Source organism: Oncorhynchus gorbuscha, linkage group LG16 (genome assembly GCF_021184085.1).
Source record: "Oncorhynchus gorbuscha isolate QuinsamMale2020 ecotype Even-year linkage group LG16, OgorEven_v1.0, whole genome shotgun sequence".
Lineage (NCBI taxonomy): Eukaryota > Metazoa > Chordata > Actinopteri > Salmoniformes > Salmonidae > Oncorhynchus > Oncorhynchus gorbuscha.
This window is the reverse complement of record NC_060188.1, coordinates 8,440,502-8,457,140: the sequence shown is the minus strand read 5'-3', so window position 1 is coordinate 8,457,140 and position 16,639 is coordinate 8,440,502. Positions and strand designations below refer to the sequence as shown.

The window sequence follows — 16,639 nt, the reverse complement described above, 5'->3', positions numbered from 1 at the left end:
TAGAAACACCCACTGCGTTGTCTAATTGCCTGCTGGGTTGACAAGGTCAGTTCTGAGACTGAAAAGCCGAAATCACACTAATAAAAAGGCGTGACTAAGCCAAACTAGGCTACTGGGGCCTCGTTACACATTCACTATAGTTGCCGAGCACAGTGGGGTTCAGGTCAGCCCTAAAGTGTGATCCAGGGAAGGGTGAGAGGCTAGTAAAGCATCCTTATTAGGACCATAATCAGACCAAACTCCCTCAGTTATCTTGCTGCTGGATGGTAGACAGGGAATACCTAGTCAGTTGCTTAACCACTAGGCTACCTGCCACCCCAAAAAGACAGAGCAAGTGAAAGAGACAAAGATGGAGTGAGTCAGCTACCGTTGATGAATGAAAATGTCTGGGTTTTATACAGAGCCAGTGGGGCTCATCCTCAATTTAGATTTTAATGAGCCGGGGCCTGTATTCACAAAGCATCTCAGAGTAGAAATGCTGTTTTGTCGGGATCAGTTCCAACCTCTTATTTATTAAGACTTAAAAGGCCAAACTGACCCTAAATCAGCACTCCTAACACAGGAGTCAAACAAATCCACAGACATCATTCAAACTCTTTTTATTGATCAAGATGAACAGGTTTAAAAATCAGAACAAAAAAAATAATTCAATCTCACTATATTTTACAGTAAGGGGCTAGAGAGATCAGTCAGTGAGTGTGAGAAGGAGAGAAAGAGATGCTCCTGACTAACATTGTACAAACACTTCCCAAACTGATTTCCCCCAAAAAGTCAAACCGTGAAAGAGTGGAAACCTGACATTACAAACCAAAACAAGCACGGTTTTTATTTGTCATAAACTGCATGAGAAACAGAACATAGATAAAAGCCTTAATGTACCATTCTACCTCAGCAGCTACTAGACAAGGTCCTTTATATCAGAAACGATGAAGGAAAGAAATACAACGGAAAACTGAATGAAGAATGTCTGGTCCTGCGCTAAAAATGTGATCTTCCAAAAACAACAACAGGAGGACAACAGAGGGCACCTTTACACACGTGTCTTTTGTTGTGATTTACATGTCACAGTTGTTTTAATAAGCCACTACATCTGTGGTTCACCTTGTTTGAAGCAGCGCAGAGACAGGTTCAGGGTGGAGCGACAGGTGGTCTTCAGATCTTCCTCCTCCAGATTTCCCAGCGTCCCCTGGGGTGCACAAACGGTCAAAGAGGTGATACATTAGCAAAGATCCTGGTAACACAGCTTGTAGCAGCCACAAGCTGTTATCATCAACTATACATACAGAAATCCCCCTATAGACATGTCACAGAGGAATGGTAACTAATCTAACGAACTGGAAAATAAAACTAAAACTAGCAAACATTGGGGAAAACTAAATTGCATTTTTGGAGCAGGGAACATCCTGGAATTTTGTGGACGTTTCTCCAACAGCCCTTTAATGTTAGTGGACATTAGCTGACGATGTCCGCCCTGCTCTTCACACTCAGTTTGGGACACAGTATAAGGCAATAGAACTCAACTTTAAAAGCTTTAACCATCCTATTTTGAGATTATGGAACCTGCTTGATATCCCCTTTACCATAAAATAGACAAACCCAAACCTAAACTGAGGAATGTTAGTTGGATGATAGATATAACCATCGATATCAAACATGGGCCAAAATTAAGTGTTTTCAATTAACAGCATGTAAATAATATAAATTGGTACACTTTCAAAGTCAATGAAGTCCTGAAAGGCAGGTCCACTAATAAGTACCAAATCTAATTAAACTAGACAGCTGGAGGATATCAAACAAGTTCACCTGTACCTCTATACATCATTATCATCACTTCCTGAAAATAAATCCACCAAAAACAACCCTTAAAAGATGAAAAAAATCCACCAAAAAAGCAAAGGAGAAACAAAAAACAAGACACATCAAGCTTTAGTCATGATAAAGAGCAGTAAGCTCACAGGCAACAGCATTCAGTAGAAATGGATGTGGGTAGAGAAAGGAGTACCTGGGTGAGTACCTGAATAGTTTGACAGTTTGATCCTTGAGGGTTTATTAATTTGCCTTTTTCTTTCATGAGGTCGCTCACTCACTCAACACCAACGCTGTGTGAGGTATGGAAGTCAGCTGCAATCATTCATTAACCCCTACCCTTCCATCATCAGCCCAATGCTAACCAACACACTGTGTTACAATACATATCAGAGAACAGAGAGCTGTATATAGAACACAATATCCATGGCAGTGGGAGAAAAAAATGGTTTTAGACTGTGCATTCAGTAGGTCAAAGAAATAGTACGGATCCGTCCATATATAGCTTCACTTTACTTTTAAAGTATCTGTAAAATGCAGTGTGTCTATGTGTGGATACATGTCCACATTTCTAGACAAACAGTCACTTTAATATGTTCCTTAGGCTATGAAAATCGACAAATTAAAAGACATGGTTACTGCCACCATCACTGAAGAGAAAAAATATATACAAGAGGCAATACAGGCAGAAAGAAATGCTTGGATTTAAATTTGGAAGAGATTTTTGTCCAATAGACCAAATATAGAGATATATAATATGTATGCATGTATATAACCGATACAAAACGAGGGGTACCTCCAGGTATGTTTTTCAGGACTACACTGGTCTTTCCCTCTGGGCTTTGTGACCTCTGTTTCTACCTTCTTCTCTCATCATGGGTCTAGCTCCATCTTCAGTGCATACTTACGATGCACTATATCCAAAACAACAGGATAAAGATACAACATACAAATCAAAGGCAATAGAACTGAAAGTAAACAGGGGGACAGGAGAACAGGAGGGGGAGGTTTGAGAGGGGAGATGGGGGAGGGGTTTGTGTTTTGAGAGCCAGGATGACGGGGGAGGGCGCACTTACCTGAGCCTGATCTGAGGTCCTATCAGATCAGTTTTAATTGGACTGAGTGTCACCTTCAGAATGGAGTTCGTCTTGAGCAGCCCCGTTGACCCTGGCCAGAAGGGCCAGGCCCAGAGTGGAGGCAGGAGCCTCAGCCTCCACGGGCCCAGGCTTGGCCACGTCAGAGGAAGGCTTGTCATCCCCTAACACCTCGTCCTTCTTGGAGCTGCTCCTCCTCTCCTCCGGCTCCTTACGCTCTGGGAGGGATGGAGGTATGAAACAGAGTCATGACAAAGACTTCTAGAGTAGGACACACTTCAGATCACACTTGTGAATTCGGTAGGGCCCATGATGGTCCAAATGTTGTTGCATCACCAGCTCAATCACAAGTGTGGAGTCACTAAACCAAACGTGGGTAAAAGGTCTAGTCAGGGATTTGTCTGCCGTTTAAATCTTTAGGTGGGCCGCTAAGTGTTTTTCAGGCCACCTAAGTCCAATCTGTAAAAAAGTATATTTATTTGATCAATTTTAGGGATGGAAACCGCTTCAGTGTAAACTTAAACGACAAACCAGATAGAGTATTTACAATAAATAATAGGGAAAGAAATGGTAGTCTTTGAGATCTAACAATCAACAAAAGAAAAGCTAGACAGTCGAGGAGAATTTAAAAAAAAATATGAATTTAGCAGTATTGATTTTATCTTCGAGTAAAAGAACACCGCATTAGCAATGGCAAAATGAATAGAATTGCAGGAAATTAGCTTTAAAACAAACATTCTCGCAGCTCAATGGGGAAATTTGTATAACTAAGAAATTCACTTAAATTCAAACATTTCTCTACACCGCCTCTAAAATATTCTCTAAAATTCAGCCACGCCAACAGATGGACCGCACCCATTGCCACATCCACCACCAAAGCCCCTTTTAGATTCAGAAAAGAACCCTGCTATTGCTGCAAGAAATGTGCTAGATCTGAGTTGTAATTATTCTAAATGTGTTTGATGTGCCAACTTGTCCCATGTCTCACCTTTGTCTCTGGACGTCCTGTCCTTGTCCCGGCTGCGGCTCCGGTGGCGGTGAGACTTGCGCTCCGAGCTGCGGGACCTCTTCCTCTCCCGGCTACGGGAGCGCCGTTTCCTGTCCGAACGCTCCCGGCTGCGCCGCCTCTCCCGGTCCCTGTCCCGGCTTCTGTGGAAAAACACAGGAACATGTTAATCCATGACACACTCAATAGCAGAGCAGTGGAACTTTCAACGAGTGAGAGTTTTTCACAAACACATGAACTGTGATCCCTGATTAACATTATAGGGCCAGGCAGAGCTGTACTGGGCTGGTTAACCCCCTAAGGTCGATGTCCGCACCCCACGGAAAACTAATTAGCATAATAATAATAATATCTCCATAAAAATATTTCAGATTAAAGGTAGAGATATGTTGTTTTTGCAATGGATGCGTCTCAATCCACTGCATTCGCATCAATCCACTTCCGCATCTGCAGTGATGCGGTGTTTGTCAGACCATGAGACATCCCGAAAAATCGCTCCTCACAAAATCGTCTGTAGCGTCCGAACTACTATGACCCCTCTATGGAAAGATGAGACTGGCATGAACACGATGGTGTTCTCCATTTTGCTCTACGACCCACAAGCCTCTTGGGACTCGTCAGAAGTCATTACAGCCAATCTGCCAACTTCTGCCTGTAGCGTCCAAACAGTTTGGGGTACACACTAATATGTAAAAGGTGAGACTCAAGAACATGTCTGTCTGTTGTTCTGCTCTAAGGCCTCAAGACTGTTCTGAAGGACCACCGGGGTACCAGTTGAAAACATTTATGGAAGTATATATGGACTGTTAATTGGAAAAAATAAGGGCTTAAATACATGTTTAAAAATAAAATAATCTCTCAATGTAGGACAGACACTTCAGTACAAACTTCCTTCAGATGTCTTTTTGGGACTATTTGTTGTTCCATGTAGTGAATCTGTTTTTCAATGTGAATCTGTTTTTCAATGTGAATCTGTTTTTCAATGTGAATCTGTTTTTCAATGTGAATCTGTTTTTCAATGTGAATCTGTTTTTCAATGTTTGTATAGGCTAAAAGCAGTAAGGCAAAAAAATGTTTTCATCAAATATGTTTAACATTTATTTTTAAAAAGTGTGATACAAAATACCAAATCAAATAGCAAAATGATCTTTGGTATGACCGTAACACAAATCCTTATAGCTTAGTAGACCCCCTCCCCCGTCTTAGACTCTTATGGATTAAGCATCCACCATAGTTGCTGGGACCGTACAGTACAGTTGGGGGTCGACCTATAGTGTAAATCAGCCATAAGGCTAGTCTACGTGCCATACAGTACGGTACCTGCTACGTTTGCGCTCCCTCTCCTTGCTCCTGGACCGCCGGCGTTCCCGGGAACGACTCCTCTTACGGTCCGACGCCCGGCTGGAGTGGCGGCTGTTGGAGTGGCTCCTCCTTCCTCTCTTCTCCCTCTCTCGCTCCCTCTCTCTCTCCCGCTCCTTCACTCGCTCCCTCTCTTTCTCCTTCTCCTTCTCGCGCTCTTTCTCCTTCTCCTTCTCTTTCTCCTCCTCTTCCAACTTGCGCTTAGTCTCCCTCTCCTCCCTCTCACGCTCCCAGTCCTTGCTTTCTAGCTCTCCCTTGTCTTCTCCGGCAGGGTCTTCGGATCGCCGATTTAACTTCTCCTTAACAGAAAATCATTCATTCATTATTCATGATGAACAATTAAATTATATGACCAAATGTTTTTCTGCATCAGCAATATCAACATACTGGTCTTTCAAAACAGCAACAGTCAAAATGATTAAATTATACTTCCTTTTCATGGGTATTAAAGCATACAGTACAACAAATGGCATATATGGAATATTGACAAACAAACATTGGCTTGGGAGTGAACAATCCTTCAAACCTTACCTTGAGCTCCTCCACAGTGGATTTGATCTTGGCGTAGCCCATGTGCTGCTTGCCCATCAGGTGGTCATCCACCCGGGACTGGGCGTCTCCCACAATGAGAAACGCCCCGCACACCTCACACACCTCCATCTGTTTCTCCTGGGCCGCAAAGGTCTCAATCGTCTGGAATCAATCAGGATAACTTTTAGTTTTACAAGTACAGTACTTTCAACTAAAAATGCATTCATCCCCGGGTTTAGTTCACGGTATTGAATTCATACTAAAGGCTTACTGAATAGATCACCGAGTTGATCAATGCTGATGGAGTGAGAAAGAACCGGGAGTAACTCACCGAGGGGGTGGAGCTGAGCAGCTCTCGCTCATCCTTTAGCTGTTCCACCAGTTTCATCATCCCCTGGGCCTCCTCCACTCTGCCCTCAGAGCCCAACTCCTCGATCTGAACACAGCACATACAAACGGCAACTTTGGTGACATAGAAAACAACTTACTCACACCAGAGTGTGTGTCCTGCATGAATGTAGGCCTTCACATGATGGATGCATGTACACTACATTTCAAAATTGTGGTCACTTAGAAATGTCCTTGTTTTTGAAAGAAAAAATAAAAGCAAACAGTGTACACTGTATTTCTGACCAATTTGATGTAATTTTGTTGGACCAAGAACTAGGACATTTCTAGGTGACCCCAAACTTTTGAACGGTAGTGTAGGGTCCATGTACATTTGAAGTCGGAAGTTTACATACACCTTAGCCAAATACATTTAAAATCAGTTCCACAATTCCTGACATTTAATTCTAGTAAAAGTTATTTGTCTTAGGTCAGTTAGGATCACCACTTTATTTTAAGAATGTGAAATGTCAGAATAATAGTAAGAGAGAATAATTTATTTCAGCTTTTATTTCTTTCATCACATTCCCAGTGGGTTAGAAGTTTACATACATTCAATTAGTATTTGGTAGCCTTTAAATTGTTTAACTTGGGTCAAACGTTTCAGGCAGCCTTCCACGAGCTTCCCACAATAAGTTGGGTGAATTTTGGCCCATTCCTCCTGACAGAGCTGGTGTAACTGAGTCAGGTTTGTAGGCCTCCTTGCTCGCACACGCTTTTTCAGTTCTGCCCACAAATTTTCTATAGGATTGAGGTCAGGGCTTTGTGATTGCCACTCCAATACCTTTACCATGTTCTTACGCCATTTTGCCACAACTTTGGAAGTATGCTTGGGGTCATTGTCCATTTGGAAGACCCATTCGCGACAGAGCTTTAACTTCCTGACTGATGTCTTGAGATGTGGATATATTGAAGCAACATCAATTTTCTGCCTCATTGCACCATCTATTTTGTGACGCGTACCAGTCCCTCTTGCCACAAAGCACACCCACAACATGATGCTGCCACCCCCGTGCTTCATGGTTGGGATGGTTATCTTTGGCTTGCAAGCATCCCCTTTCTCCTCCAAACATAACAATGGTCATTATGGACAAACAGTTCTATTTTCGTTTCATCAGACCAGAGAACAATTCTCCAAAAAGTATGATCCTTGTCCCCATGTACAGTTGCAAACCGTACTCTGGCTTTTTTATTGCAGTTTTAGAGCAGTGGCTTCTTCCTTCCTGAGCAGCCTTTCAGGTTATGTCGATATAGGACTTGTTTGACTGTGGATATAGATACTTTTGTACCCGTTTCCTCCAGCATCTTCACAGGGTTTATTGCTGTTGTTCTGGGATTGATTTGCACTTTTCGCACCAAAGTACGTTCATATCTAGGAGACAGAACGTGTCCCCTTCCTGAGCGGTATGACGGCTGCGTGGTCCCATGGTGTTTATACTTGCATACTATTGTTTGTACAGATGAACATGGTACCTTTAGGCGTTTGGAAATTTCTCCCAATGATGAACCAGACTTGTGGAGGTCTACATTTTTTCTGAGGTCTTGGCTGATTTCTTTTGATTTTCCCATGATGTCAAGCAAAGAGGCACTGAGTTTGAAGGTAGGCCTTGAAATACATACACAGGTACTCCTCCAATTGACTCAAATTATGTCAATTAGCCTATCAGAAGCTTCTAAAGCCCTGACATCATTTTCTGGAATTTTCCAAGCTGTTTAAAGGCACAGTCAACTTAGTGTATGTAAACTTCTGTAAACCCACTGGAATTGTGATACAGTGAATTATAAATTGAATAATCTGTCTCTAAACAATTGTTGGAAATATTACTTGTGTCATGCACAAAGTAGATGTCCTAACTGACTTGCCAAAACTATGCTCTGTCAGGTTGGAGGGAGAGCTTCACTGCACAGAAACTATGTTAACTTCTTTGGGGTAGGGGGCAGTATTTTCACATCCGGATGAAAAGTGTGCCCAGAGTAAACTGCCTGCTCCTCAGGCCCAGATGCTAGGATATGCATATTATTAGTAGATTTGGATAGAAAACACTCTGAAGTGTCTAAAACTGTTAATGATGTCTGTGAGTATAACATTACTCATATTGCAGGCAAAAACCTGAGAAAAAGGAAATTTGAGGTTTGTAGGTTTTCAAGTTTTTGCCTACCCAATATACAGGGTCTGTGGGGTCATATTGCACTTCCTAAAGCTTCCACTAGATGTCAACAGTCTTTACAACCTTGTTTCAGGCTTCTACTGTGAGGTGGGAGAGAATGAGAGCTGATTGAGTCATGGGTCTGCCAGAAGGCCATGTGCTCAGTCAGGCGCACACCCGTGAGAGTTAGCTCCGTTCCCTTTCATTTCTAAAGACAAAGGAATTCTTTGGTTGAAACATTATTGAAGGTTTAAGATAAAAACATCCTAAAGATTGATGATATACATCGTTTGACATGTTCTAAGAAACTGTAATATAACTTTTTTTGACATTGTCTGGACCTAGTGCCTGCGCATTTGGATTACTGTACTAAATGTGAACAAAAAGGAGGTATTTGGACATAAACATTGGACTTTATCGAACAAAACAAACATTTATGGAACTGAGATTCCTGGGAGTGAATTCTGATGAAGATCAAAGGTAAGTGAATATTTATAATGCTATTTCTGACTTTTGTTGACTCCATAAAATGGCGGGTATCTGTATTGCTTGTTTTGGTCTCTGAGCGCTGTAATCAGATTATTCCATGGTGTGCTTTTTCCGTAAAGCTTTCTTGAAATCTGACACCGCAGTTGCATTATGGAGAAGTACATCTTTAATTCCATGGATAACGGTTATATTTTCATCAACATTTAGAATGAGCATTTATGTAAATTGACATGGCTCTGAACTTTTACCGGATGTTTTGGAAGCAAAACATAACGCGCCAATGTAAACAGAGATTTTTGGATATACATATGAACTTTATCCAACAAAACATATATGTATTATGTAACATGAAGTCCTGTAAGTGCCATCTGATGAAGATCATCAAATGTTAGTGATTCATTTTATCTCCATTTCTGCTTTTCGTGACTCCTCTTTGGCTGGAAAAATGTGTCTGGGTGCAGACCTAACATAATCGCATGGCATGCTTTTGTCGTAAAGCCTTTTTGAAATCGGACACTGTGGTGGGATTAACAACAGGTTTATCTATAAAATGGTGTATAATACATGCATGTTTGAGGAATTTTAATTATGATATTTCTGTTTGAATTTGGCGCCCTGCACTTTTACTGGATGTTGGTCAGGTGGGACGTTAGCGTCCCACGCACCCTAGAGAGGTTAACAAGACATTTGTGGAGTGGTTGAAAAACAAGTTTTAATGACTGCAACCTAAGTGTAAACTTCCGACTTCAACTCTAATTGTGCTCAATGGAGGAATGTAATGTTTTAGTAAACCCAGGCAGCTCACCTGCATGACTAGGTCCTCGATCTTCTCTGTCAGGACTGTAGCTTTCTCCTCGTTCTTCCCCACAGGACCACCAGGCCCCTGCTGGAGAAAGGTCCAGTCAGCATAATCTAACAACATTGATGAACATGTCAAACCGAATACAAGGGTTGGACTAGGTTTCCATGTTGAGTTCTGTGTTCTCTATAGTGGCAAACCTATGGGCATTGACTGAGTATATCTATATATATTCTTACTCCTGCGGCCTGCTGGGCCTGCGACAGGGCTAGACGGGCGTGGCCCCTGCGGATCCTCCTCTCCACCTCGGCCAGGAGAGACTGCAGGTAGCGCAGGAAGTCCCTCTCATAGCCCTCCTTCATGAACCGGGAGCTCTTCTCATACCTGGTGCACATAGGGATGAAAAGGAAGTTATACACCTGTAATTCCATGTTATACGCTATAGACATGTGATACTAGTTTAAGGACAGCCCTTAGTCATGGTATATTGTCCATATACCACACCCCCCAGGTTGTATTGCTTAAATATACCACAGGTATAATACAAAATTACTTGTTTACCTTTCTAATTACTTTGGCAACCAGTTTATAATAGCAATAAGGCCTGAAGGGGTGTGGTATATGGCCAATATACCATGGCTAAGGGCTGTATCCAGGAACTCTGCGTTGTGTCGTCCCTAAGAACAGATGTAAGACGTGGTATATTTGCAATATGCCACACCCCCCTTGGGCCTAATTGCTATTAGAAACTGGTTACGAATGTTATATTGGCCATATACCACACCCCTCGGGCCTTATTGCTTAATTATAACACAAACAACAAAAAGTGATGGGGAAAAAAGGTCAAACTTACATTTTCCTAAGGTTTTCATCGTGGATTTTTTCACAGGGACCCAAGTCAGACCGGGTGTTTGTGAATAATTCTGCAGGGCAGAATCCACAGAGATAGTACTTACAGGTCTGCAAGGGAAGGGAGAAAAGATAAGCCACGTCATTAGTGAGCCAACAGTTGCATGATTTTGGGAAATAAGAAGCCACAAAACCCAAAACCTCTTCAGTGCCGGGCCTGACAAAAATGTTGCTTGCAAACTGGTTGGGAAATGCAACATGGATCTTCAAACATTGATTAGCCTAATCTCACTGATGAACCAAATTAGTAGCTAGTGACCTTTGCTTTGGTAAGAATGCCAATTCTAATATTTTTTAGAGGTAACCATTTGGCCCATCATACACACAGTGCGTTAGGAAAGTACCCCTTCACTTTTTGTAACGTTACAGCCTTATTCTAAAATTGATTAAGTGAACAGAAAATCCCCTCAACCTACACACAATACGACAATGACAAAGCAAAAACAGGTTTAGAAAATGTTGCATAAAAATACAAAAAAAAGAGAAATATCTTATTTAAATTAGCATTCAGGCCCTTCGCTATGAGACTCAAAATTGCGCTCAGTTGCATCATGTTTCCTTTGATCATCCTTGAGATGTTTCTACAATGTGATTGGAGTCCACCTGTGGTAAATTAAATTAATTTGACATGATTTGGATAAGCACACAGCTGTCTATATAAGGTCCCACAGTTGACAGTGCATTTCAGAGCAAAAACCAAGCCGTGAGGTCAAAGGAATTGTCGATTGTGTTGAAGCACAGATCTGGGGAAGTGTACCAAAAAATGTCTGCAGAATTGAAGGTCCCCAAGAACAGTGGCCTCCATTATCAAATGGATGAAGTTTGGAACCACCAAGACTCTTCCTAGAGCTGGCCGCCCGGCCAAACTGAGCAGTCGGGGGAGAAGGGCCTTGGTCAGGGAGGTGTCCAAGAACCCGATGGTCACCGACAGAGCTCCAGAGTCTCCTTCCAGGACAACCATCTCTACAGCACTCCACCAATCAGGCCTTTATGATAGAGTGGTCAGACGAAAGCCACTAAACATTAAAAGACGCATGACAACCCGTTTGGAGTTCGCCAAAAGGTACCTAAAGGACTCAGACTACTGATGTAACGATAAGACATTTTTGGCCGATACCAATATCCGATATTTTCCTTGCCAAATAAAACGATACCGATAAGATATTTAAATTTTTTGTAGACTTTTAAGCATTCTAGTTCAGTTAAATAGTTAAGACACACACGGACGCAGCGGTCTAAGGCACTGCATCTCAGTGCAAGAGTTGTAACTACAGTCCCTGGTTTGAATCCAGGCTCTACCACATCCGGCCATGATTGGGAGTCCCATAGGGCAGCGCACAATTGGCCCAGAGGCATCCGAGTTTGGCCATCATTGTAAATAAGAATTTGTTCTTAACTTACCTAGTTCAATAAAAAGTTCACACACACACTAACCAGAATTTAAAAAGTAAACATCAGCATCTGGTGTGGCCATCAGCTGCATTAAGTACTGCAGTGCATCTCCTCCTCATGGACTGCACCAGATTTGCCCATTCTTGCTGTGAGATGTTACCCCGCCCTTCCACCAAGGCACCAGCAAGTTCCCGGACATTTCTGAGGGGGGTGGGCCTAGCCCTCACCCGCCGATCCAACAGGTCCCAGATGTGCTCAATGGGATTGAGATCCGGGTTCTTCACTGGCCATGGCAGAACTGGTGGCATTGCATTGCTGGAGGGTCATGTCAGGATGAGCCTGCAGAAGGGTACCACATGAGGGAGGAGGATGTCTTCCCTGTAATGCACAGTGTCGAGATTGCCTGTGCAGGTGTTGTTACATGTGGTCTGCCACTGCGAGGACGATCAGCTGTCCGCCCTGTCGCTCTGTCAGAGGAGTCTCACAGTACAGACATTGCAATTCATTGCCCTGGCCACATCTGCAGTCCTCATAACTCCTTGCAGCATGCCTAAGGCACGTTCACACAGATGAGCCGGGACCCTGGGCATCTTTCTATGTGTTTTTCAGAGTCAGTAGAAAGGCCTCTTTAGTGTCCTAAGTTCTCATAACTGTGACCCAATTGTCTGTAAGCTGTTAGTGTCTTAACGACCGTTCCACAGGAGCATTTTAATGAATTGTTTATGGTTCAATGAACAAGCATTGGAAACAGTGTTTAAAACCTTTACAGTGAAGAGCTGTCAAGTTATTTGGATTTGTATGAATTATCTTTGAAAGATAGGAGACGTTTATTTTTTTGCTAAGTTTATGTATGTCGTGAAGCTAACAGCAGTGATGCTATTACTGTGTAACTCCAGTAGGACAACATCTGAAAAATATCGCACTTGGTAGTGTGTACCAGTGCTTGACCAGTCGGCGAAAGCCAACTACCCCACGACAGAGAACGGTTGATTGTCAAGAGCAATGAATGCCATTATCTTGGCTTTAATGGATTTTGCCTTTGAGTTGTCTCACTGAAAATTTCTTACTCTTTCAAATGACTGCTCAACTTTTTGACTGCTCGATCCACACAGCAGACATTGTGGGCTCGGTTAGGGATGCTGTGCTGCACAACATTTTACGTGGTGTCATTACGTCATTTACCTACATTATATAGATATGCACGACAGCTTTGACGTCAGTGTGAAACTAGATATCGGGCCGATACCGATATCGGCATTTTAACTAATATTGGCTGATTCCGATATGTTCGCCGATATATTGTGCATCCCTCGACCATGAGAAATAAGCTACTCTGGTCTGATGAAATCTTTGACCTGAATGTCAAGCGTCACGTCTGGGGGAAAGCAGGCACCGCTCAACTCAAGAGCGCTCATGACCTCAGACTGGGGCAAAGGTTCACCTTCCAACAGGACAACGACCCTAAGCACAGAGCCAAGAAGAGGCAGGGGTGGCTTCATGACAAGCCTCAATGTCCTTGAGTGGCCCAGCCAAAGCCCGGACTTGAACCCGATCGAACATCTCTGGAGAGACCTGAAAATAGCTGTGCAGTGAAGCTCTCCATCCAACCTGACAGAGCTTGAGAGGATCTGCATTGAAGGGATTAACTCCCCAAATACAGGTTGTAACATCATACCAAATTAGACTTGAGGCTGTAATCGCTGCCAAAGGTGCTTCAAATAAGTACTGGGTAAAGGGTCACAATACTTATTTGATTTATTTAACTAGGCAAGTCAGTTAAGAACAAATTCTTATTTTCAATGACGGCCTAGGAAAACGCTGGGCCAATTGTGCGCCGCCCCACAGCCAGATGTAATACAGCCTGGATTCAAACCAGGGACTGAGATGAGATGCAGTGCCTTTAGACCGCTGCGCCACTCAGGAGCCCTGAAAATGTTCGTAAAATAAAAAATAAAAATACATTTGCACAAAAAAAAACGTTTTTGTAATTATGGGGTATTGTGTGTAGATTGAGGGGACAACAATGTAATCCATTTGAGAATAATGCTGTTATGTAACAATGTGGGAAAAGTCAAGGAGTCTGAATACTTTCCGAATGCACTGCATGTTACATTACTTTTTAGATGTGTATATTGTTAGATATTACTCCACTGTTGGAGCTAGGAGGAACACAAGCATTTGGCTACACCCGCAATAGCAGATAGTAAATATGTGTATGCGACCAATAAAATGTGATTTGACTCAAGACTCATGCAACTTGATTAACTAGCTAACGTTACATTGACAACGACATAGCGTAAGGTTACTAAGCTAGCTAATGTCTAACTTTGAGCCAATACAAATGTCAATGTTGACTGAAATTCGCAGCTACCTAACGTTAGTGTGTCTCCATTACGGTTTCACATTCGGCCGATGTCTGCAAATAATGTTAAAATTACCCACTTGTTTTTATTTAAGCAAGCCAGCTAGCCCAGTTGTCAGTGGACCTGTAGCTAGCCGTCGTTAGCAAACGCGTATGTTGCCTTTGGCGAAGTTACTCATTAACTACTATATAACATTATCTAGCGAGCTATATATAGTACAGGGCCAGTGTTGCTCGTTAGTTTAAATGTTGAATGCGGATTCGTGGGTCAGGGGGGTTGGGCCTGAGAGGAACATGCTGTCCTCAATTGTAGCTAACGCGTTAACTTACTACCTAGCTAGCTAACACCCGACCCTGGCGGTCGTTAGTTCATAGCTAGTTAGGATGCTGTTAATAATAATATAATATATGCCATTTAGCAGACGCTTTTATCCAAAGCGACTTACAGTCATGTGTGCATACATTCTATGTATGGGTGGTCCCGGGGATCGAACCCACTACTCTGGCGTTACAAGCGCCATGCTCTACCAAGCGAGCATCATGTATGTAGCCAGCTATTAGGTTTAAGCAAACACATTAATATCAACGTCAGTTTGCTAGCTACCTACCTATGAAACGAAAACAAGAACCGGACAAAATTGTTTCCAGCGAGCTGGCTAAAGCTAACAAAGTGGCTAACTTACGGTCTCGTGGTCCCAGCGTACGTTGCATCGTTTCTCGTCGGGGGCCAAGTTTCTGTCTCGACCCATCAACTCATCGAGTAACTGGGCTGCGGAAAGCATTTTGCGTCAAAACTGAAAGCAAAAAGCTATTGTATCTACTAAGTTAAACCATTTATTAATGCGCCAAAGAAACACAGATCCTAGTTATTTCAGATCAAAATGGCAGCCGTTCGCATTCAGCAACAGTCGCTACCCACTGTGCATCCGTGTGCGAAAAACCTGAACCCGCCGCTGTGTGAGAAATTACGCCACCCTCTGCTAGGATGTCCTATAACATCCACTCTTGTTCCCCCACTAGCCCTTGATCATCATGACTCCAACATACGAGTTATTGGGCGAAAGCGTATTCTGTATGGGGGTTTATTAAGAGCCCTGACGCTTGGTCTGAAAATTAACTAGCATCGCTTGCAGTAAGGTTTTAGAAGCCTAGGGATCTTATCTTTCATATCACCGATATATTATATATACTGAAATATGGCTGTGTGGGAACCTTAACATGGCTGTGTGGGAACCTTAACCCTAACCCTATTAAAGGTGTGTATCAATTTAACTTTTGTGTATATATATATATATTTCCATGTTTCAGTGATTGTTTACAAGAGCAGATGGAAGACAGAGGCCGTGTTGGAGAGCATTAAATAAACTGGATAATATATATAGATTAAATAAACTGGATTATATATATAGATTAAATAAACTGGATAATATATACAGATTAAATCAACTGGATAATATCTATAGATTAAATCAACTGGATAATATATATAGACTAAATCAACTAGATAACATATAGAGATGAAATAAATTGGATAATATAGAGAGATTAAATAAACTGGATAATATATATATAGATTAAAAGCAGAAGGAGCCTTTATTAGATCTAGGAGAAAAAAATGGATTTAGGAGGGAGAAAAGAAATCATCCTATTTCTTTAGACTTAAGAAATTTCTCTCCACAAATAACACTATCCAAATAACACTATTTCTACAACAAGGACGACGCACAAGACATTCTCCAAACACCCCACAGGGCCAACATCCCCGTTATTTGCAAGAGGAAGCGGCGCAGGTACAGAGGACAAAGATCTGGACAAAGACCCGGAGAAGGCGACTGGGAAAGCTGCCGTTACAGTCAATACTACTCGCCAACGTGCAATCATTGGACAATAAATTAGACGAGGTACGATCACGAATATCTTACCAACGGGACATCAAAAGCTGTAATATCCTATGTTTCACGGAATCGTGGCCGAATGACGACATGGATATCCAGCTAGCGGGATAGACACTGCACCGGCAAGATAGAAGAGCACACTCAGGTACAATGAGGGGTGGCGGTCTGTGCATATTTGTAAACAAAAGCTGGTACACGAAATCTAAGGAAGTCTCTAGATTTTGCTCGCCTGAAGTAGAGTATATTGTGATAAATTGCAGGCCACACTACTTGCCTAGAGAGTTTTCCCGCTATACATTTCGTGGCTGTTTATTTACCACCACAAACAGATGCTGGCACTAAGACCACACTCAGTCAGATGTATAAGGAAATAAGCAAACAGGAAACCACTCAACCAGAGGCGGTGCTTCTAGTGGCCGGAGACTTTAATGCAGGGAAACTTAAATCAGTTCTACCAAATTTC

General features: G+C 42.3%; 1 protein-coding gene across 8 annotated transcripts; it reads right to left on the bottom strand.

The window, feature by feature from the left end:
* Positions 1–584: 584 nt before the first annotated feature.
* On the bottom strand, positions 585–15,219 carry luc7l3 (LUC7-like 3 pre-mRNA splicing factor). Of its 8 annotated transcripts, XR_006832479.1 has the most exons (11): positions 14,965–15,216; positions 10,472–10,578; positions 9,858–10,002; positions 9,625–9,705; positions 6,128–6,232; positions 5,797–5,958; positions 5,227–5,564; positions 3,889–4,049; positions 2,603–3,118; positions 2,015–2,099; positions 585–1,186 (listed from the first exon to the last, which is right to left on the bottom strand). XR_006832479.1 is itself a non-coding variant. In XM_046305391.1 (10 exons), the coding sequence occupies exons 1-9, from the start codon at positions 15,061–15,063 to the stop codon at positions 2,916–2,918; spliced, it is 1,401 nt and encodes a 466-aa protein (XP_046161347.1). In that variant the 5' UTR covers positions 15,064–15,216; the 3' UTR covers positions 585–1,186; positions 2,883–2,915. The 8 variants fall into 8 exon arrangements, 5 of the variants coding, with proteins under 5 accessions (XP_046161347.1, XP_046161351.1, XP_046161350.1 ...); XR_006832478.1 differs by having other exon boundaries at positions 2,015–3,118; XR_006832477.1 differs by having other exon boundaries at positions 585–2,099.
* Between the last annotated feature and the right edge of the window lie 1,420 nt (positions 15,220–16,639).